General features: G+C 52.3%; 9 protein-coding genes across 9 annotated transcripts; 4 read left to right on the top strand and 5 right to left on the bottom strand.

Moving 5' to 3' along the window:
• The first annotated feature begins 341 nt into the window (after nucleotides 1–341).
• On the top strand, nucleotides 342–1,744 carry BDV17DRAFT_276987 (Gfo/Idh/MocA family protein). Its single transcript, XM_073759393.1, has 5 exons — nucleotides 342–468; nucleotides 520–545; nucleotides 654–832; nucleotides 890–1,179; nucleotides 1,241–1,744. Exons 1-5 carry the CDS (start codon nucleotides 438–440, stop codon nucleotides 1,738–1,740), a joined length of 1,026 nt encoding a protein of 341 aa, XP_073610331.1. The 5' UTR covers nucleotides 342–437; the 3' UTR covers nucleotides 1,741–1,744.
• Nucleotides 1,745–1,924: 180 nt separating this feature from the next.
• Nucleotides 1,925–3,360, top strand: BDV17DRAFT_276983 (60S ribosomal protein eL32). The gene is made up of 5 exons (XM_073759392.1): nucleotides 1,925–2,048; nucleotides 2,123–2,162; nucleotides 2,399–2,523; nucleotides 2,620–2,741; nucleotides 2,803–3,360. Exons 2-5 carry the CDS (start codon nucleotides 2,123–2,125, stop codon nucleotides 2,909–2,911), a joined length of 396 nt encoding a protein of 131 aa, XP_073610330.1. The 5' UTR covers nucleotides 1,925–2,048; the 3' UTR covers nucleotides 2,912–3,360.
• Nucleotides 3,137–7,248, bottom strand: BDV17DRAFT_285393 (uncharacterized protein; the record flags this gene model as incomplete). The annotated part of the gene is made up of 8 exons (XM_073760703.1): nucleotides 3,137–3,411; nucleotides 3,597–4,971; nucleotides 5,044–5,237; nucleotides 5,568–5,569; nucleotides 5,649–6,238; nucleotides 6,286–6,683; nucleotides 6,732–6,948; nucleotides 7,000–7,248. 8 exons carry the CDS (start codon nucleotides 7,246–7,248, stop codon nucleotides 3,137–3,139), a joined length of 3,300 nt encoding a protein of 1,099 aa, XP_073610329.1.
• A 698-nt stretch (nucleotides 7,249–7,946) lies between these two features.
• Nucleotides 7,947–8,914, top strand: BDV17DRAFT_301757 (acyl-CoA thioesterase; the record flags this gene model as incomplete). The annotated part of the gene is made up of 2 exons (XM_073764308.1): nucleotides 7,947–8,367; nucleotides 8,434–8,914. The coding sequence occupies exons 1-2, from the start codon at nucleotides 8,291–8,293 to the stop codon at nucleotides 8,912–8,914; spliced, it is 558 nt and encodes a 185-aa protein (XP_073610328.1). The 5' UTR covers nucleotides 7,947–8,290.
• Nucleotides 8,915–8,979: 65 nt separating this feature from the next.
• On the bottom strand, nucleotides 8,980–9,939 carry BDV17DRAFT_238216 (uncharacterized protein). Its single transcript, XM_073755898.1, has one exon. The coding sequence runs from the start codon at nucleotides 9,820–9,822 to the stop codon at nucleotides 9,328–9,330; it is 495 nt and encodes a 164-aa protein (XP_073610327.1). The 5' UTR covers nucleotides 9,823–9,939; the 3' UTR covers nucleotides 8,980–9,327.
• Nucleotides 9,939–10,488, top strand: BDV17DRAFT_238156 (uncharacterized protein). The gene has a single exon (XM_073755896.1). It carries the CDS (start codon nucleotides 10,056–10,058, stop codon nucleotides 10,440–10,442), a length of 387 nt encoding a protein of 128 aa, XP_073610326.1. The 5' UTR covers nucleotides 9,939–10,055; the 3' UTR covers nucleotides 10,443–10,488.
• A 1,184-nt stretch (nucleotides 10,489–11,672) lies between these two features.
• Nucleotides 11,673–13,934, bottom strand: BDV17DRAFT_238210 (IlvD/Edd family dehydratase). Its single transcript, XM_073755897.1, has 3 exons — nucleotides 13,166–13,934; nucleotides 12,962–13,116; nucleotides 11,673–12,914 (listed from the first exon to the last, which is right to left on the bottom strand). Exons 1-3 carry the CDS (start codon nucleotides 13,748–13,750, stop codon nucleotides 11,708–11,710), a joined length of 1,947 nt encoding a protein of 648 aa, XP_073610325.1. The 5' UTR covers nucleotides 13,751–13,934; the 3' UTR covers nucleotides 11,673–11,707.
• A 1,246-nt stretch (nucleotides 13,935–15,180) lies between these two features.
• Nucleotides 15,181–17,148, bottom strand: BDV17DRAFT_285389 (cytochrome P450; the record flags this gene model as incomplete). Its single annotated transcript, XM_073760702.1, has 4 exons — nucleotides 15,181–16,410; nucleotides 16,522–16,677; nucleotides 16,991–16,992; nucleotides 17,124–17,148. The coding sequence occupies 4 exons, from the start codon at nucleotides 17,146–17,148 to the stop codon at nucleotides 15,181–15,183; spliced, it is 1,413 nt and encodes a 470-aa protein (XP_073610324.1).
• BDV17DRAFT_238148 (putative DnaJ domain protein (Mas5)) lies at nucleotides 17,037–19,446 on the bottom strand. Its single transcript, XM_073755895.1, has 6 exons — nucleotides 19,273–19,446; nucleotides 19,191–19,217; nucleotides 19,065–19,123; nucleotides 18,549–18,996; nucleotides 18,316–18,493; nucleotides 17,037–18,263 (listed from the first exon to the last, which is right to left on the bottom strand). Coding segments are annotated over exons 1-6 (1,266 nt in total). The 5' UTR covers nucleotides 19,274–19,446; the 3' UTR covers nucleotides 17,037–17,710.
• Nucleotides 19,447–19,468: the final 22 nt, after the last annotated feature.

Raw genomic sequence — 19,468 nt, 5'->3', positions numbered from 1 at the left:
AAAAAAAAAAAAAAAAGAAAAGAAAAAAGAAGAAAGAAAGAAAGAAAGAAAAAGGGAAAGGAAAGGAGCCTCTTATCGCTGGCAATTTATAGTAATGAGCCTGAAATGTACATCTTGACTTGTGCAGGAAACGCTATCGCCTTCGTATTCTCCTGGGATGAGAGCGGATGATGGCGAGGGCAGTAGTGGTCTATTTGAGGTTGTGTGCGGGGATGTTAAGGCATATAGCAACAAGAAGGTCGAGAACGGAATAATTCTGAGTGACGGTGCCACGATGTAGGTATCTAAATTTGGACATTGTCGTTGGCTTCTTCACACATGCACTCGGACGCCTACGGTTACCCCACTCGGGACCTCCCCGCGTTTAAATATGTATCCAAGCTCTCTCGTTTTATTTCACTTCCACCTGATTAACAGAACTCGAATCGCAAGCCAAAATGAGCACTGGAGTCGCACTCATCGGTAGCGGTAGGTCTTCCAAATCACGTCTAGTCCAGACTAGTCTAACAGCACCACCAGGCATCTTTGCCCGCGAGCAACACCTCGTACGTCACTTCTACTATACTGCTGCATGATGGGCATTTCATAGAGCACAGAGAATTGACAGCCCGCTCCTACTCACATACGAAGAACTAACAACTTCTCTAAACTAGCCCGCAATTCAACAAGCCCCCAACCTCGAGCTCAAAGCGATCTACTCGCGCTCGCTCAAATCCGCGCAGGATTTGGCGGATGGTCGTACAAGTGTCGAGCTGTACTCGGATGACTCTGGTACGGGGAAGAGCTACGCGGACCTCCTGAAGAGGGAGGATATCGGGGCTGTCATTCTGGCGTGCGTGACTACCAACCATTTCTGGAGCAGATGCAACAACTGACCCAATCAATCTAGCCTCCCCATCCTCGCCCAACCAGCATATATCAAAGAAGCCCTGGCCGCAGGGAAACACGTTCTCTCCGAAAAACCCATCGCCAAGGACCTTGCTACCGCGCAGGACCTGGTAACCTGGTACAGTGATGCGTCTAACGTAGACAAGTCCAAGACCTTCTGGGCCGTCGCGGAGAACTACCGCTTTATCCGCAAGTGGGTGACCACGGCCGCGGAGGTCCAGAAGCTCGGCGGTGTCAGGACGTTCCGGGTTCTGGTGAGGAATATGATCGGGACGGAGGGGAAGTATTTTAGTACGTGCTTTGATTCCACTCTTCCTACGTTACGTTGGGGATGTGATGTTAACATGTCCAGACACACCCTGGCGCAAAACCCCCAAATACCAAGGTGGTTTCCTCCTCGACGGCGGAGTCCACACGCTCGCTGGCCTCCGCCTTATCCTTGGACGTGGGCCCAACAGTCTCAAGACCGTTTCTGCACAGACGGCCCAGCTGCAAGAACATCTTCCGCCCATCGACACGGTCGACGCTCTGTTAACAACGGCGTCGGGAGCACGGGGTACTCTCAGTCTCTCATTTGGGTCTGAGTTCAAGGACTCCGTCCTGGAGTTTACATGTGAGAAGGGTGTAGTGAGCCTTGTTGGCGACAGGCTGACGATTAACGGTGCTGCGACGGATATTCCTTTTGAGGGTGTGGGGGTTAAGGAGGAAGTTGAGGCGTTTGCGGCATCGATAATTGCTGGGACACTGGACGAAAGACTACAGCCAGAAGAGGCATTGGCTGATCTGGAAGTTTTGGAGTCGATGATCAAGAGCGGCGAGGACGGCGGAAGGAAGACCTTAGAGCTGCAGTAGTAATATGATTGTTACCATCGCCATCAACAAGACCGAAGAATCAAAATCCAGAGGGCGAGCGAAAGTATATAAACCCAATCCGGTTAGCGCCACATCTCAAACTACACTAAACCAACGTCGTAAACCAGGAGGGCCGTAGGGCAGGACACTCTAACCCTATCACGTGCCCCGCCCACAGCGCCTCCCACTCGCTTAGCAAAGGGCACTAACGGGGGCCTGACTGTCTCGGGCGGCCAACCCTCAGCGCGAAATTTCGAGACCGATTTCGACCGTTCGACAACTCCAGCGCCAACGGGACAAACGACAAGGTATGTTCATTCTTCGAACTTCATATTCATTATTCTTGAGAGAGGGTGTTTGTGCTAATTAATACTGCGTGAAGATGGTCCTCGCTAAGAAGCACGTCCCTATCGTTAAGAAGCGTATGTCACCATTACCTACCTATGCCCATTCAGTCCATCCGTACCTGCCTATCATTATGTCGATAAGAGGAGGATATGATTGTTCGAGGAGAAAAGAAGTGAAGAGGAGGGAACATGGGAAAATTTGTGATCGATTGAACGGTTGAACAAGAGAAAAGCGACTTGGACGAGACAGATCGAATTCAATCACAAAAACATCTCTTTCAAGATCAGTCAACTGATTGATCTTCATACAGGCACCAAGCGCTTCTTCCGCCACCAGTCCGACCGCTTCAAGTGCGTGCCGGAGTCATGGCGCAAGCCTAAGGGTATCGACAACCGCGTCCGCCGTCGCTTCAAGTCGAACATCCCTATGCCCTCTGTACGTCCACCCGAACCTCAGCAACCAATCGAACGAACGGAACAATCCTCGTCGGGAGGACAATGAATATCTGCGAACAGTGCTAATAAGCAATAGATCGGCTACGGCAGCAACAAGAAGACCAAGCACATGATGCCCTCCGGCCACAAGGCTTTCCTCGTCCACAACACCAAGGACGTCGAGCTGCTCCTCATGCACAACCGCACCTACGCTGCTGAGTGCGTCCCGACACCCACCTTTCTAACCTCCCAACACACGAAACTAATAATGAAATTCTAGGATCGCCTCCGCCGTCTCCTCCCGCAAGCGCGTCGACATCATCGCCAAGGCCAAGGCCCTCGGCGTCAAGGTCACCAACCCCCGTGGCCGTGTCACCACCGAGGCTTAGATGTTTTTTCTTTGCAATGACGAAAAAAAGCGAAATGATTCTGGGAATGAATTGATAGCGCGGCGACTGGTCACGGGCGAACTGTTCGAACTGGGCTGGACGGACAAGGACAAGCGATGGATAGCCCCATTTAAAATGAAAATGGGGTCGGGACCGGGACGATTTTTTTATGCATACCTTAGCCCGCCTACCATCCATCTATCCATTTAAATACCAAATGAGTTGTTAAATGGTTTCCTTTGCGCTGTCTTGTGCTGTATGCTGCGTTGTTTTGTGGTTGTTCTTGGGTTGGTTGGTTTGGTGTAGTTGGTCGCTGTTGGCTTGTTGGCTGCTTTGGAGCATGCAATGGACGGATTGAATGTCTCCTATCCTCAGAGTATTGCTCCTGCGGCGAAAGTCAGGTTCACTACCTACGTAGACTTGCGATCCCAGCGTCGATATCTTCCCAAGGATAGGTAACTGATCGTTCGACCTGATATATACTCTATGTACCCATTCACCTAAATATCCCCCAAACACCTGATATCATGCAACATGGAAACAAACCCAACACTTTGATCTATTTATGCATTCCCGGCAGCAGCAGGCTCAGCACCCTCCTCAGCCTCCATCTCCGGCTGCCCCAAGTTCGACCCCGAAATATCAACGAGCCCAACACCCGCAACAAGCGCCGTAACACCACCACCATTCCTCCTCAAGGCCTTCGCCTCCTTCTTCGCCTCTCTCTCCTTCTGCGCCTCCTTCTTCCTATTCCCTGTCGTCTCCTCCCCCTCATTCCCAAACTCCCTGACAACCCCATCGCCAACAACAAACTCCTCTTCGGCGCTGACATCCTCCCACTCCGGCACTTCTGTAGGACCTTCACATTGATGAGGCGGAAGCGCCCAAGACGGCATTTTACTGCGATACTTCCACTCCCCGCCATTATCGGCGTACGCGACGGCGTGGAGGAAGATACCGAGTTCATGCACCCCGGGGTCCGTATAAAGTTCCGTCCCGCAGACATCGCACTTCTGCCCGCTCAGTCGCTCCCCCTTAACCTTTTCGTACCGCGCCAACATGGCCTCGTGCTCTTTTGTCATGATCGCCTCTGCGACGGAGTTGTCTGTTCCCGGTGGGAGGATGGGCGGTGTCGTGATGAGCGTTTTGTAACTTGCTGCACTTGCTGCGGTTGCTGCGGTTGCTGCATTTGCTGCGACTGTATCAGGAAGTTCAGTGCGGCCCATTTGCATGAGGCGGTCGATGATGGTTTGGTCGTGCTCGGAGCTTGTGTCGTTTGCGCCGAGGGTGGGACCGAACACTTTGCGGTTGCTGTAAATTGGGTCGTTGGTGATGGGATGGCCCAGGAATTGCAGGTGGACGCGGATTTGGTGTGTTCTGCCGGTTAGTGGGAGGCAGTGGACTATGCTGTACCCGGCGCTTTCGTTGATGTAGCTGGGTGGTGGGGTTGCTGGTCTATCGCCACTATCTTTGTTTTCGCCCTCGGTCTTTGTAGGCGTAGTCGTAGGCGCAGCGGTAGAGGGAGAAGGAGGGTAGTACGCCAACCGTCTAAACTTCGTCTTGGCCTCCTTCCCCGTCGCCCTCGCGCGATTCAAGCCAACTTTCGGACTAACAGACATAATCGGCTGATCAACAACCACAACCCCATCCGGAAACCTCCCCTTCACACGCGCAACATACTCCTTCTGCACAGACCGTTCCCTAAGCTTAACAGTCATATTATCCGCACCCTCCCTCGTCTTCCCAAAGAACATGACCCCGCTCGTCAACCGATCAAGGCGGTTACAAGGACGTGGCACATACGCGCCCCCGTTCTGGATGCGCAGGATCTCCATCACGCTGTTGAAGTGGTACCGCCCTGTTGAGTGGACGGGGACGCCGGCGGGCTTATCGATGACGAGCAGGTCGTCGGTTTCGTGGATTATGCCGATGGGGTTGCCCGTTACGGGGGGTTCGTGGCGGTGAAGGGTGTGGGAGATGACTTCGCCGTTTTTGAGGACGGTGTGCGGGCCTGCGGGTTTGCCGTTTACGGTTACGAAGCCGGATTCGAGGGCTTTTTTCTGTTTATCGAAATGGCTTGTTAGCTTGTTTTTCTCTTTTTGTAGGGAGGTTTGAGGTTTTGAGGGGCACACGTAGTATCCTGGTTCGCGGTCGCGGAACTCAGAGGTGAAAATGTCTATCAGCTCGCGGTTTCGCCATCGCTCTTTGCAGTAAGTGTTGTATGTGTAGTGGTATGGGTGCACGCGACGCAGGCCGCCTTCAAAGTAGTACCGTGCCTCTCCTTCGCATGGCGTTACGGCGACTTTCGGAGGTTCTTGGACGGGGTCTGGAGGGGGGATTTTGAGGGTGGTATCGACGGGGACGACGGACATGGTGGTGACGTTCGCGGGGAAAGTCCCTTTGCCTCGACGAGCGAGGTATTGGGCGATGCGAGGGGAGGGAGCCAGGATTGATGGTTGTGGGTTGTAAGGATGGTGGAGGACTACGAAGAGGGGAAACAAAATTATTTTGCGGATGTTCCTGACGCCACCGGACTTTGATTTTCTTGCCCGACCAACTACCAGGTACGTTTACACCATGTCCTCCTTAACAATAGCCACTAACAATACATAGGGATCAATAGGCCACCTACTCGTCATCCTCATTATCTTCACACTCCTGATCGTTTCACTCGTCCTCATCCTCCTCGCTAAGGGGAATTGGCGCATAGTACGAGAACTTCTCGTTAGGGTCGTACTTCCTCTTCACCTTCTGGAGTTTCTCGATTCTCCACTGCTCATACCCATACCAGCCTCGAACTCCCTCATCTCCAGCAGCGTAATTGACGTATGCGTGCAACTCATCCGAGCCGGTGCCCTCGAGAAGAATGTCTCGCAGGTCGTTTCCAAACTCTACGGCCTGCTCTTCCACCTCTCCAGATTCGGACCAGTAAGCGATCACAGGCGAGACAAGCAAGAAGTCATCACGGTTAGGGAATGCGCTCGACTCTTCAGGTACAGCTTGAACACCCTGGTCTGAGTATTGCTCAATAAGGACCATCGACGTGTTGAACTGCGAGGCCCCCGCAGTTCCCTCTGCGAATGCGTCGAAGAACTTCTTCTGCGCCTCGACATCGTACCGCGGGAACCCAATTGGGAGTCGCACCTTGTTCTCTGCATTGGCGCAGCCTCGCGAGCCCACGGCCGTATTAATCCATGCAGGAATGTCTGTATATTGCCCAGTGGTCTTCGCGAGGGCGGGACTTTGAGAAAGCTCGCGGAAGGGGTCAATGAGCCCGGGTTCAATCTCCTCAACACCTTCGCGCATGAAGTTGGCAATGTAGACAGGCTGCCAACGTTAGCTAATGCTCAAGAAACAAGGGGGTGGGAGCTTACATTCTCCGGGTTCAATTCTGGAACGCGCATGAGGTATGTCCAAACCATAAAACCGGGCGGCTGGATGTCAGCGAGGTCATTGAAACGCTCGAACAAGTCCTCGGCTTGGTCGCCAGTGAAAAGTAGCTGCTCGTGCGCCCACAGCCCGTCGTCAGGGACGTCAAATATCTTTGAGGTGACTGAGGTCACGACTCCAAAGTTGTGGCCTGCGCCTCGCACAGCCCACCACAGGTCCTCATCCCCTTCATCTTCCGAGACGGTGATGATCTCGCCATCCGCTGTCGCGAGCCTCAATGAGACGATCTGATCGGAAGCCATACCATGCTTGCCCTGCAGGGCACCGTGACCGCCACCTAGGGCCGGGCCAAGATAGCTAACACACTCACAGACGCCATGAACTGCAAACGTTAGGCATATCCTTTCTCAGGGTTAGTTAGTTCCCTTACCAGTGTGCTTTCCCTCCTGGTAGAGAGCCCTGATCAGCTCGTACGAAGTGATGCCACCCCCAAACGTAGCCGTCTGACCGTCCTCCGCAATGACAACCGAGTTGAGTTTGTGCAACCATATCTGCATGCCGTGGTCCATGTTCGACAAGGAAGAGATAGCTCCATGTCCACCGTTCACAGCCAGGAACGGGAGGTCCTGAGAATTGGCGTAGCGAATCTAATTCCAAGATTGTCAGCTCTGCTTTGATTGCTGCCTGAATAAACTTACAGCCTTGGCTACATCCTCTTCCTCGGCAACCTCAACAACAACCGTGAAGCTGGGCGGGTGGTAGTAGGACCATCTCTCCGTCGCGTTATCGAATATCTCCTCGTCAGGGAAGATGATGTCTGCGTTCTCGGAGAGCTGGGTCATCAAGTTGACGCGGATATCGTCACGGATGCTGAGTTTCGCATGGCAGCCGGTGCCCAGGAGGGCAATTGCGCCAGCCAGGCTGAGCCAGCGAGAAGTTGCCGCCATTATGGCGTGAGTGTGAAGAATTCCTCTGTGGTCTTGAGTAAAGGTACCGAATCAATGTCGGTAGGCGCCCTCGATATAAATAACAAGGAATGTATATTTCTTTTGCTAAAAATGCAGCATTCTCGATAGTTGACCAGGCATTCCCGAGGGATAAGCGCCCCCTGACAAGTCTGACTGGATAATGATTCGGACTGTGAGTATGCGAGAGTGGTCCATGTCAATCGATCGATGGGGACTGGGGCTGAAGAGGGAGATCGAGCGAGTGCAGTTGAGGAAAGAACAACGGGCATGGAGTCCGTAAGTCCGTGATCATGACACCTCATCTGCCCTTGTCGATTTCAGGCTTTATTGTTCAATGATTTTCCGATCACCAGTTCCGCGTTCGTCGAGTAGAGTAGTTGTACTAGGACTTGAATATCCTAGACGCTTTCATGTGCGGTGTAGTGTATCTATCCTGACTACTAGTATCTACGGCGCATGAAGGCACAGTAAGGTGATTGGACTTCATCGCCGCTTATTTCCGTGGAGATGTATACTCGCTTCTTGCTAGACTACCTATTATTATGAACAGAGTGTAGGAACCATAGCATGTGGAGCCATACTCCCGATAAACCCGAAGTGGCCTAAATATATAACCAACCCTGACACTATATACATCTGACTCAAACCACGTACCTTGTATAACGAACTATATCAGAAAATCACCCAGCTCCAGCTAAATATAATCACGAACATGGGCCCAAAGCTTAGCAATATGACTTGAGGCGCATGAACTGAGTGCAACCACCCGAACCCGGCGGCTAACCTTGGTCTGTTCTTCAATGACTGAAAATTGAGAGTGACGGCATTGGGCGGGACTGTACCTGGACCTCGGCTCGTTTTTGAATCTCCGCTGAGGAGCGCGACACCACCGCATCGCATCGCATCTCATCTCAATTCGATTTCGCTTTCGTTCTTTTATCGTTTCGTTTCTATTCAGACTTGGTAAAATCTTATACTATATACCTTCACGCGGGTCCAGTATCCTTAAAGAAGAACTATAATGCCTAAAGAAACCGACCTCAAGCGCCGCCGCACGCGCAACGACTACGTCTTCCATCAGATATACCGAACACGATGGTACAGTATACCAACCAACCTATCTATCTACTATAGATCCCAGCTAACACAACTGACTGATAACAGGCACGACAACGACATGTACGCACACCTAAACAACACAATCTACGCACAGCTCTTCGACTCCATCATAAACCACTACCTTATCTCCGACTGCGGGATGGATCCCTTCTCCTACGGCACCAACGACAACACCTCCTCCTCCTCATCCCCTTCAACCACATCAAATCCAAATTCATCAAGCAAACCAAACCCCAACCCCTCCGACCAAGTCGCCATAATGGTAAACTCCTACTGCGACTACTTCGCCTCCGTTTCATACCCCGATATCCTGGAGCTAGGACTCCGCGTGAACAAGCTTGGTTCGACGAGTGTGACGTACGAAGTCGGCGTGTTCAAGCAGGGTGAAAAGGATGTTAAGGTTGTGGGTGGGTATACGCATGTTTGGTGTGAGAGGGGGGTTATGAGGCCTGCGAAGGGTGGTATGGAGAGGGGGATTCGGGAGGCGTTGGGGAGGTTGGTTGTTAGGGAGGGGAGTAAGATTTGATTGGGTTTGATTGGGTTAGGGTTATGAGGGTATGTATTATGAGTGTTTTGAGTTGATTTGATGATGGATTGAAGCGCGCTGAGAACGTGAGTTCGTCTAGAATTATCTAATTAAGAGAAGTATGAAGGCAAGCAAGTAGCACTAAACGACGAGACAAGTCTAACAATAACAACGCTGATAAACAACCGCTTCTATCGCTTTTCTATCCCAGACCGAACACCAAATGTCAAAAGATCAAGAAAGCTGGCCGAAATCGCCACGGTTCCAGTATATATCTGAATGAAGAAGACAATAACAAGAAACGAGAAATCAAAGCACAATCCGTTGTCGCCATCCAGACTTTGTTAAAGTCCAATTGGCCTCGTAGGTGTCGACCATGGTTCGACACGAGTTGATTTCATTGGAGAACTCGGTCACTCAAACTTGTCCGGGAGGACGCTGACCCGCGAAACATTCGAGCTCGGCGGGAAGAGAACCCTTTGCATTGTCTTGGTCTCCGGATCAAGGTACCAACGCTGGTAAGGACCAGGGATAAACTTCCCCTTCGCATCCCACCCAGCAACATACGAATACCCATCGTCAAGCTGGAAGAACAGGAGCTTCTCCGGTTTGCCTCCCTCCTCTAGGGCAACGGTGGACCAGCGGCACCGCTCATCGACTTCGTCCTCGAACAGGTACCGATGGAGAATACGGCAGTAGACGACGGGGATGGGGACCTTCTCATCGTAGTCGCTGCCGTCGCGGCAGATGAGATGCCATCCTTGACTGGGGATGTACTTGTAGATGCCGGGGACTGGAGCGTCCCAGTGCTCTTCTCTGGTGATGGAGCCTTGGATGCGCTGTCCGCGCTGGAACCAGTATGTCGGACAGAAGACGGTGCGCATACAGAGGAACAGGTTGGGGGCCATGGTAATGGCTGGCGATGGTATGTTGGTTATGCGATGGAAAACTACCGGTAGCTTTCGAACGCGACTGAACGGAAATGGTGGGTATCGTAGGTGCGTGACAAGAAATTAACGCTCACTTTTTTGAAAGACAAGGAATAAAAAATAAAAACGAGGACGAGCTCGACGGGGTTATATGTGGATGTCCATCTTGAAGGATATGGAATGAAGGTCTTGATATCACGAGACAACAAGAGATGTTTGATGGGTTCGGTACCGTCGCTGTAGCGCTCTTGGTACTCCCAGGGTCGAATTATTCGACGGTTTATATGCAAGGAAGGTTGAGACAGTCAGGTGTCTTTAGCCAAAGAATTTGTTGTTGGACTGAAAAAAGTGCGGCGCGACGCAGGGGATATAAGGCAGACGCGAAGAAGAGATCGAGACCGGGCCGAGAACACGGAGTTCAGCGAGATATCGGGCAAAGAATGCTGGGAAGGAGTTTGATTTCGGTCTTTGGACTCGGTCTGTCACACGAGCCCAAGAATAGAAGGATTTGGAAGATTTGTTTGCAGGAAATGCGGCGACCCAACGACGCACGGCGCACAGGGATGCAGCTATTCTTATTGCTCGTCAGGGGCGCATGATAGAGCTCTGGTAGTCAATTGGAGGAAAGGATGAAAGAGCATGCTGGAGAGATCGCAGGAAAAAGCAAAGAGGAAAAAGAGAAAAGTCAGCCTTAAAAGTAGACCTGAGGAGCGGTCTGAAGCAGTTGGTGTGGTGAGGTCAGAAGGGAGTGGACTGGTGCCTGGCCTGGAAAATTTTGCTTGGAGGGTTGACTGTTTGGAGCTAAAGCAGCGGAACCACAAGCCGTCGGGAAGACCCAGTCAGTCACTTCCGCCGATCCAGCTGCAGCTCTCTGCAAGCTCTTTGTTAAGTTTGTTGCCATCTTGAAGTTGCTTCTTCATCTCTCGCTATCCACCGAATTAAAGACTGTTCAGATTCAATCAGCTGAAGCTGACCCGTAGTTCCACTCGGACATTATCAATATTACCATTTCTGAGCTCGTCTCAGCAGCTGTGGTGATGCCTGACGAGCTCGAATACGCCGGGATTTCCCCTGTGACTGCCGCGGTCTCACCTCGTCACCGCTGATCCTGACGCATTGACTTTGCATTTCCTCGTTTCCCCTGCGCTTCCTTTCTGTCGGTGTCCAGAGAGGCAGAGACACGTCGCGCAGCCGCTCAATCTCGCATTATCTGGCCACAGTTGTCGCCATGTGCCTGTCGTCGCTGATCAATTGGCTGGCCAAGCCACAAGCCATCGTTCCAGACTGCCGGGATCACGATGCTAGCAATTCTACCGCCGGAACACTCAGTTTCCACTCCGACAAACGACCCGTTGAAAGAAGAAACAGACCCCATCCTTAGCTTCCGTGACACCCCTTTCCTGCAGGAATCGAAATGTCCAGACGTCGGCTCTATCAGTTCCATGCCGAAGCCGTTAGCCATTCGCCGTGACCGCTGGTCATGCACAGGCCTGTTTTTTCCATCAGGCGTCTCGACCAGGTAACTGATGGTCTGTGCCCGTTGCTATGTCTGGACCTCGAAAGCGAGTGGGTAGCTCAATCAACCCGAGATCGTCGATATTCCACAATCCTGTTTTATTGTCTACGGTCTCGCTCGCATTCGAGCTCGAAACAACAAGGCCAAAGGACGGAGCACTGGCGACCGAGCAGTCAACACCTCCTGATGCAGTTGCCATACCTGATACGATCATACAACTTACGCGCTTTGACCAAGGAACATCAAGCTACAGGAAAAGTGGCAGCAATGTCGGATTGACTATCGCGATGCCTAATCTAAGTCAGCAATGCGATGAGCTCCAACCCTTGCATGAGCCCTAGCAATGACTCAATGGTTATGGCGGGGCGTCTCATTACGCTGAGCCAGTCGCTGATACTTTACCGCCTCTCGCATGACCATACCTTCGTTCAACTGGCTAGTCTCCTTCCTGAAGAGTTCTTGCCATGGCGTTTGGCTCGCTGGCATACTGTATCCTCCTGCGGCCTCTAACTCCGCTCTCCTTTTGTCCAACTCCTCTTTCGGGAGAAGGATATCCACCCGTCTTTTGACGAGGTCGACGCGGATTCGGTCTCCGTCACGGAGGACAGCAAGATTGCCACCAGCTGCTGCTTCGGGGCTTGCGTTCAGGATTGACGGTGACCCGGAAGTTCCCGATTGTCGACCGTCCCCTATGCATGGTAGTGACTTGACCCCTTGTCGCAACAGATGTCCAGGAGGGTGCATGTTCACAACTTCTGCCGCCCCAGGATACCCCAGTGGACCAGCACCACGCATTATCAAGATGCTTTTGTCGTCAATGGGCGCTTCTTCCAGTCGGATATGGTAATCCTCTGGTCCGTCAAAGACTACGACTGCCCCTTCAAAAGCATTGGGATCTTTGGGGTTCTCCAAAAAATTCTGTCGGAACTGTTCCGATATGACGCATGTCTTCATGATGGCTGAGTCGAATAAGCTTCCACGAAGGTGTACGAACCCCGCATCACTCATGAGTGGCTCGTTGTATGGTTTGATGACTCGCCGGTCCCAGCTGTGCTGGTCTTTCACGTTCTCGGCTACGGTATGCCCCGTGCAAGTCAGGACGTCGTGTAACTTCCCAGCGTCGAACAATTCCGCCATGACTGCGGGGAGCCCACCAGCTCGATAATATTCCTCGCACAGAAACTCTCCGGCTGGTTGCACATTGAGCAGTAAGGGGATATGGAATCCGACTTGATCCCAGTCGTCTAGGGATAGGTCAACTCCCATATGTTTTGCAATAGCACCGATATGAATCGGAGCGTTTGTGCTACCGCCAATAGCGGTGTTGACGGCAATGACGTTTTCGAAAGCCTCGCGCGTCATAATATCACTTGGCTTCCGGTCGGAGTGCACCATTTCGACAATTTGCAATCCTGTCTTATAAGCACATTGAGCTCGCTCGCGATAAGGAGCAGGGATTGCAGCGGACCCTGGCAGAGCCATCCCGAGTGCTTCCGCTAGAGCGTTCATCGTTGACGCCGTGCCCATCGTGTTACAATGCCCTGCCGATGGTGCTCTTGAAGATGTTAGTGACTGTATTATACGGCTCTTGCTCCGACATACCCTCTGGAGATGTAATCGACCAACCCCGCGTCATCCATCTGACCTGCGGCATGCATCTCTCGGCCTGTCCATACTACCATGCCAGAGCCTGCTAGCTCGTTCTTTAAATACCCGTTGATCATCGGGCCCACGTTCATACAGAGGGCGGGAATGTTCTTGAATCATCAGCTTTCATCCAAGAGGCTAGAGATACGGACCACTCACCATCGTGGCAGCGGCCATCAGACAAGCCGGCGTTGTCTTGTCGCACCCGGTCAACAACACTACCCCATCTATGGGGTAGCCGTGGAGAATCTCGACAAGACCAAGGTATGACAGATTTCGGTCAATGCAAGCAGTCGGACGTCTTGATGTCTCCTGGATTGGATGCGTAGGAAATTCGAAGGCGATACCGCCGGCGGTTCTGATGCCCTCTCGCACTCGTTTCGCGAGCTCCAGGTGATAACGATTGCACGGCGAGATATCCGATCCGGTCTGCGCAATGCCAATTATAGGCTTCCCAGCCATAAGTTCCTCTCTCGTAATGCCATAATTGAGATACCGCTCAATATACAAAGCTGTCATGCCCGCGTCGCCCGAGTTGAACCATTGCGTTGACCGCAGCTTCCGGCCAGCGCCGAGCGCACCGGAGAGCGACGTGGTCTTCTTCGCTGAAGCCCGTACCTTTTCCAGCTCAATGGTTCGCTTCCGGAGAGCATCTAGCTCCTTGTCGAGGTCCTCAATGTTGACCACCCCCTGACTCGCACCCTCGCCGCAGGCGCAGCCTTCGCACTTCTTCTCACAGGTCATGATGTAATCGGCTATGTTTGATTTAGCACCTTTCAGCTTACATACATCCCAATCGCGGTAGGTGAAGAACTGCAAGCTACCTTATAAGACCGCAGATCGCGTGTCCCGGCTAAACGTTTATGGTGGGGTTGCAGCCGAAAGACCGGCGAATGTCCGACGCAGCGATGGGAAGAAAGCCGCGGTCCCGAGAATCTTGACTTTCTTCACCGGAAATCGACACGACAAGGAAAAGGGGATGCTTTAAATAATCGGAAGCTGAATGGCCAATAATACTCGACATCTCCAATCCCACAGTTTCCACTCTTTCCCATCAAATCTCGGCTCGGGTTGGTGCAGGGCGCATGGCTGAGGTTCCGAGCCTGACCCTAAATGCGGTTCAATACCCCACGCCCCTCCATTTTCTGGAGAAAAGCGTGGGGGTCATTTTGTGGAAGACATGACGTCTCTGGACGAAACACTCGCACAGCGTATGCTAATTCTACAAACAAGAAATCTCGCACGTTAACCCTTTGCTATCCTGCAATACTCGAAAACTTGCGGCAATAAACACCCAAAATGGCGTCAATCGCCGTCAGCGGACCTTGGTGTCTAGCGGAAAAAGCAAGCAATCAACGGTGCAACTCAAACTAACTGGCCTTGGAAGGTCAATTAATCGCCCAAACGGCCCGAAAGGCTGAAAGCAAATGAATCTTGAAGCGCCAGAAGTGAAAAGGGGACTCTCGCCACCACCTCCCTCCCCACGCGACTCGTGCCCCGTACACCGTATAAGATTTTCCAAAGAAGCAAATTCTCATTCGACTCAATCACGGCTTCATCCTCGCTTCATCGAACTGGGCGCAAGGTCCTTGTAGTTACAGCGCTCTATGCCCGCTTCCCATGCAATGTGGAGGGAGCTCAGCTTGCGGTATTTCGTTGGGAGCCTATCGCCGCCGCCGCCGCCGACGTAAACACAGACGCCTCCACGCTGCCGGAACCTCTATACGTGCGCTCAACTTGAGAGGTATATGTCCACATAGGTACTGAAGTTCTTCACTTTGATGTATGGATGTACATCAGATAAGGATACCTATATCCGAGCGGCGGTAAGGTTAGCAGTTACCCATATCGGCAACCCATGTCCGCCGTGCTTTAGTTTCATCCCCATGAGAAATAACACGGAGTATTAACCGAACCCGAGGTTCAAGACTCTATGTCACCAATGCGATTTCTTTCCTGACGCAGCTGCGCATCTGTCTAAATAACTGAATCTCCAAAAGTAGCCGGGACGTGGAAGCAGGCGAGAATCGCACATTCCCAAGGTCCATGGCAGCCATAACGGTTGTCTTAGAGTCTTATTGGGCTTTCTTCTGCAGCGTTGCCATGAGAATTCAATAGCTAAGAAGTGCGATCTTCCAAGTGGTTATCAAGCTGACGACTCATAATATAGGTATCTACTTCCTCCTCCGAACATCACAAACAAGCCCTTCCTGCTGCACAAACCAAGCATTCCTGATCTTCCACCCTTCGCTCGGCTTATGCAGATTAAAAGTGAAGTCCCGGAACAGCTGCGGTATGATCTTATGCATCTCAATAAGAGATATGTTCTTTCCGACACAAGTCCGGGACCCTGCACCAAACGCAAAAAAGCTCTGCTCCATCTCCTTCAGCTTCGCAGGGGGGCTGTGCAGCCAGCGCTCTGGCAGAAACGAATCGGGGCCGTCGAATATTTCCGGGTCATGGTGCAGCACCCAAGCGTTGATGCCTACTGTCGTTCCAGCGGGGACATGTCTTCCGCAGAGGGTAATTCCACCCTCCGGCACGTGGCGTTCCAGAATCAAGCCAACAGACGGATGAAGCCTCATTGCCTCCTTGATCACAGCGCCGAGGTAAGGCAGGCGTGTCATCGACTCGCGGTACGAGATCGGGTCACTCAGATGTCCTACCCCATCAGCCAGATCAATCTCTGCAACGACCTTCTCCATACACATCGGGTTCTTCAGCAAAAAATAGACAATAGCCCGCAGTGCAATCGCCGTCGTATCCGACCCCGCAAAGACATTCCCTGACAAATGCACAATAACATCCCGCGTACTCATCTTCCCCGGATCTTCAAGATGAATCGCCATCCACCGACTTAGCATATCCTTCCCCTTCTCAAGATCCTGCTGCTTCAACTCTCCATCCCGCGCAAGACTTGTCCGCGAATTCACCTGCTTCAACGTAAACTGCAACACCTGGTTCCAACTCTCCATACTCGGCATAAGGATTGGGAAGAGCGGGTTTCCCAGGAGAACCTTATGCATCTCAGGAACTTGCCCCACGAGACTCGCATAACTCAGTATTCCCTGAATCCCGCTCATCATGTCATCTACATCCCGGCCCTCCTCTAGAAAGCCGAGCTTTCTAGCGAAGCTGAATTCACCGACGACGTCGAAGGCGTAGTATTGCAGCCAGGCGCCAAGGTCAACGGCTTTCTTGCTATCGGCGAAGTCGCGGAGGCGCGTGAGGAATAGCCCTGTGCAGCTGTCGACGGAGTCCTCGAGCTCCAGGAGTGAAGTCATACTGTATGCGCTCGCAACGGGCCTCTTCTGGTCGCGGTGGAAGGACTCGTCTGGCATTGAGAAGAGATTCATCTGCGGTTCTTTGTTCCAGGATATGCTTTGAATGGGATAGAATCCTGTCTGCCAAACCCGACATTGTCAGCTATTTCTTTCTCCCACTTTGGCCCACAAACCCTGTCACCACTCACATTCCTCTCAACAAATTTACAGGAAGGTACTTGGGGTGCTTACCTTCGTAAACCCCCTCCCAAGCGCATAAATCACACCAACCATTGCCGGATCAGAAACAGAAACATGTCTTGGCCCAATCCGGACGAGCGGGCCGTACTTCTTGTGCAGCGCGATCTCAGTCTGGTGGTGATCGCCCTTCCACAAGGAATGGAGCTTCTAGAGCCGTGTCCATTTTGCGAGCGAGGGGCCTGGGATCCCGCGTAGGCCGCCGCCGAATCTGCGCCAGAGAGTGCGGAGGAGGAGGATTGGGAGGAGGAGGGCTAGGGCTTGGAGGATGTTTGTGTTGGTTGTGAGAGTGAGGGGCATAGTGCAGGGTCTCTTGTCGGTATTTGTTCGAGTTCAGGTCTCTGGCCGCTATGGTTCAAGGGGCGTTGCAAATACAAATGGGTGAGTAGGTAGGTAGGTAGGTAGATCAACCACAAAACCTCAACGCCGACGGACGCAGGAGAGGACAGCCTGATTTACATACGCCTAGGCAAGTCACTACAGAATTGGATACGCATACGCAATCCACCGCACCATGCCACATCACATAACTTCCGACAACGCAGCGCATCATCGGCCGGGAGAATTCTCAGAGCCGCGAGATTAGCAAAGTTTACCTCTCATTTGCTGCCTAGCTGTCATGTCTGCGCAAACATCTGCAGACCGTTCTTAGGTAGTTACAGAGTAAGTGCACTATGCATACTAGGAGGCACTAGATAATTGGCAAGCGGGGTTGGTGCGCGGGGATTACCAGTTCCAGTCCCTGTCCCGTTTCTTTTCTTGATCCAAACCGTACCTACGTTTTGTTAGATTAACGGACTATAGAGTTGGAGTACGCTTCAGTTCAGAGTTTATCTGGTGGCTTCCGGTTGAGATCCGAAGGCTGTTTTTTGGTTGATGCGTGAGGCGCGGGGGAGCGGGGAATTGACTGGTCGGTTATCGACTTCCAGTAGGAGGTAGAGTGTTAGAGACAGTGAGGAGCAAATGGGAACAACTTCCCTGTATTCGGCCGTAAAGTACCCCTAACCTAACCCTAACGCCATGATGCGGGAGGTGAGTGTGTCAAGTGTATCTAGATCTATCGTCTCATGAAAGATGCCCTGGCGTCCAGGGACAGGGACATAAGAACAAGTCATCGAGGTATCAAGAATAAAACAGAAGCAAGAGAACGGGAAATGCAATGCCAAAATTGAGTATGGAGCGATCACTGCGTCGTGCACTGCGCACCGCCCTCCTCTTCATCATCTTCCCACGCATCACCACCAGCCGGATCCTTCGAGCCAAAGTCTTCAATGTCCGCCTTGCGATCGTACTCGACCTCATCTACCGGCTCGGCCTCAATGCGTGCGTCCGGCTTGGGAAGAATTTCCTTTAGCTTTTCCAAAACCGCAGGGCTAGGTTTCCACGTTTCGTCGGGGAATTTGACGTTCACGATGAGGTACAAGTCACCGCGGGAATCTGAGCGCTTGATGGGCATTCCCTCGCCTGGTACTTTGAGGACTTGGCCTGGGGAGAGGATCTGGCCGGGTTTCTTGGGGTGTTGGAGCTCGATGCCGCGGCCGTCAAGGTGCTTGATTACGACGCGAGAGAAGCCCGTGAGTGATTCGGCTAGGGTGATGTCGATGGCGGCCTTGAGGTCTGCGCCGGCGCGTTGGAAAACAGGGTGTTCTTCTTCTTCGAGCTGGAAGATGATATCGCCTGGTTCTTGGCCGGGGACTTGGTCTGCTTCGCCTTCTAGGATGATGCGGTCGCCGTCCCTGTGGATGTTGTGTTAGTGGTTGTCATGTTTGATAGAGGGGTTTCACGCACTTTGCTCCGCGGGGAATGTATATCTCCAGAATCTTCTTCTCCTCGTTTGTCTTCTTGCCCTTGCACTTCTTGCACTTGTCCTTGGTTGCGTAGAACTGGCCGTCACCGTTGCAGGTTGTGCAGGTCTGGATAGACTTGGTCAGGAACCCACCCATCTGCGTAAGGACCTCCCTCAAACCTAAGCGGCAATCCGTCAGCATTAAGGCCTCGTCGCCCACAGAAATAGATCGTACCTTGTCCATCGCAAGTAGAACATTGTTTCGCCGTCGCCTTCTCCTTCCCGCCCTTGCCCTTGCAGTGGCTGCAAATCACATTCTTCGTGCTGGCAAACTTGACAGTCTTCCCCTTGTACAGGTCCTCCAAGCTGATCTCGTACTTCTGCTCCTCGTCGGGACTCTGCCGCGGCCTCGGCATCCCTCCCATACCGGGCATACCACCACCCATACCGCCCATTCCTCCCATGCCGCCAAACATTTGCGCAAGGATATCATCGAGATCGGGCCCGCCGTTCATCCCCGGCTCTCCGGAGCCATTGAATGCTCCCATGCCGTGTGTATCGTAGAGGTGTCGTTTGTCGTCATCGCTAAGAATCTCGTAGGCTTGCTGGATGCTCTGGAAGTTGGCCGACGCCGCTTCTCGCTCTTCTTCGGGGAATTTATCAGGGTGGCTTTTTAGAGCAGCCTAGTAAAGGAAGACGTTAGATGCCTGTTTGCTTGTCTTGCTGGGAAGGGAATGCCAGGTGGTTGTACCTTGCGATAGGCCGACTTGATCTCATTTTGGGGTGCGTCGCGGGCGACTCCAAGGAGTTCTAATGTTTCGCACGTCCGTTAGCAAGCTGTCATGATATGTGCATTATGTTTCAGAAGGATTTGTACCGTAGAGGTCAACGTTGGGATCCGACACTGGAGGTCTCGGTTAGCGGGAGCTCAGAGCTTTCAGATCGATGCGGGATCATACTAAGGCAGTTTGAGAGAAATTCTTTCGCAAATGGGTATCTAGTAACAAGGAAAGAAGAGTCAAGGTAATAAAAGAGAAAGATTATGGGTGTTGTGAGGGCGTTGCAGAAGGATGATTAGTATGTTTGCGGCCCGAGACACCGTCAACTTTTTTTGCTTCTTTTTTGGCTCCGACTTCTTCGCCGCCCCAGATCGGT

The sequence above is a fragment of the Aspergillus undulatus genome (genome assembly GCF_047715775.1).
Source record: "Aspergillus undulatus strain CBS 261.88 unplaced genomic scaffold BDV17scaffold_89, whole genome shotgun sequence".
NCBI classification, from domain to species: Eukaryota; Fungi; Ascomycota; class Eurotiomycetes; order Eurotiales; family Aspergillaceae; genus Aspergillus; species Aspergillus undulatus.
The sequence above is the reverse complement of the archived record's forward strand: the minus strand, read 5'-3'. Positions and strand labels throughout refer to the sequence as shown.

Coding starts and splice junctions, on each gene's coding strand:
- BDV17DRAFT_276987 (XM_073759393.1), top strand. CDS start 438: ATGAGCACTGGAGTCGCACTCATCGGTAGCG. Junction 469..519: donor AGTCGCACTCATCGGTAGCG/GTAGGTCTTCCA, acceptor CAGCACCACCAG/GCATCTTTGCCCGCGAGCAA. Junction 1,180..1,240: donor GACGGAGGGGAAGTATTTTA/GTACGTGCTTTG, acceptor TAACATGTCCAG/ACACACCCTGGCGCAAAACC.
- BDV17DRAFT_276983 (XM_073759392.1), top strand. CDS start 2,123: ATGGTCCTCGCTAAGAAGCACGTCCCTATCGTTAAGAAGC. Junction 2,163..2,398: donor CGTCCCTATCGTTAAGAAGC/GTATGTCACCAT, acceptor ATCTTCATACAG/GCACCAAGCGCTTCTTCCGC. Junction 2,742..2,802: donor AACCGCACCTACGCTGCTGA/GTGCGTCCCGAC, acceptor ATGAAATTCTAG/GATCGCCTCCGCCGTCTCCT.
- BDV17DRAFT_238216 (XM_073755898.1), bottom strand. CDS start 9,822: ATGGCCCCCAACCTGTTCCTCTGTATGCGCACCGTCTTCTGTCCGACA.
- BDV17DRAFT_238156 (XM_073755896.1), top strand. CDS start 10,056: ATGTTTGATGGGTTCGGTACCGTCGCTGTAGCGCTCTTGGTACTCCCA.
- BDV17DRAFT_238210 (XM_073755897.1), bottom strand. CDS start 13,750: ATGACCTGTGAGAAGAAGTGCGAAGGCTGCGCCTGCGGCGAGGGTGCG. Junction 13,117..13,165: donor TGATGGCCGCTGCCACGATG/GTGAGTGGTCCG, acceptor TGATGATTCAAG/AACATTCCCGCCCTCTGTAT. Junction 12,915..12,961: donor GTCGATTACATCTCCAGAGG/GTATGTCGGAGC, acceptor AACATCTTCAAG/AGCACCATCGGCAGGGCATT.
- BDV17DRAFT_238148 (XM_073755895.1), bottom strand. Junction 18,997..19,064: donor TCAAGTCGGCCTATCGCAAG/GTACAACCACCT, acceptor TTCCTTTACTAG/GCTGCTCTAAAAAGCCACCC. Junction 18,494..18,548: donor TTCTACTTGCGATGGACAAG/GTACGATCTATT, acceptor ATTGCCGCTTAG/GTTTGAGGGAGGTCCTTACG.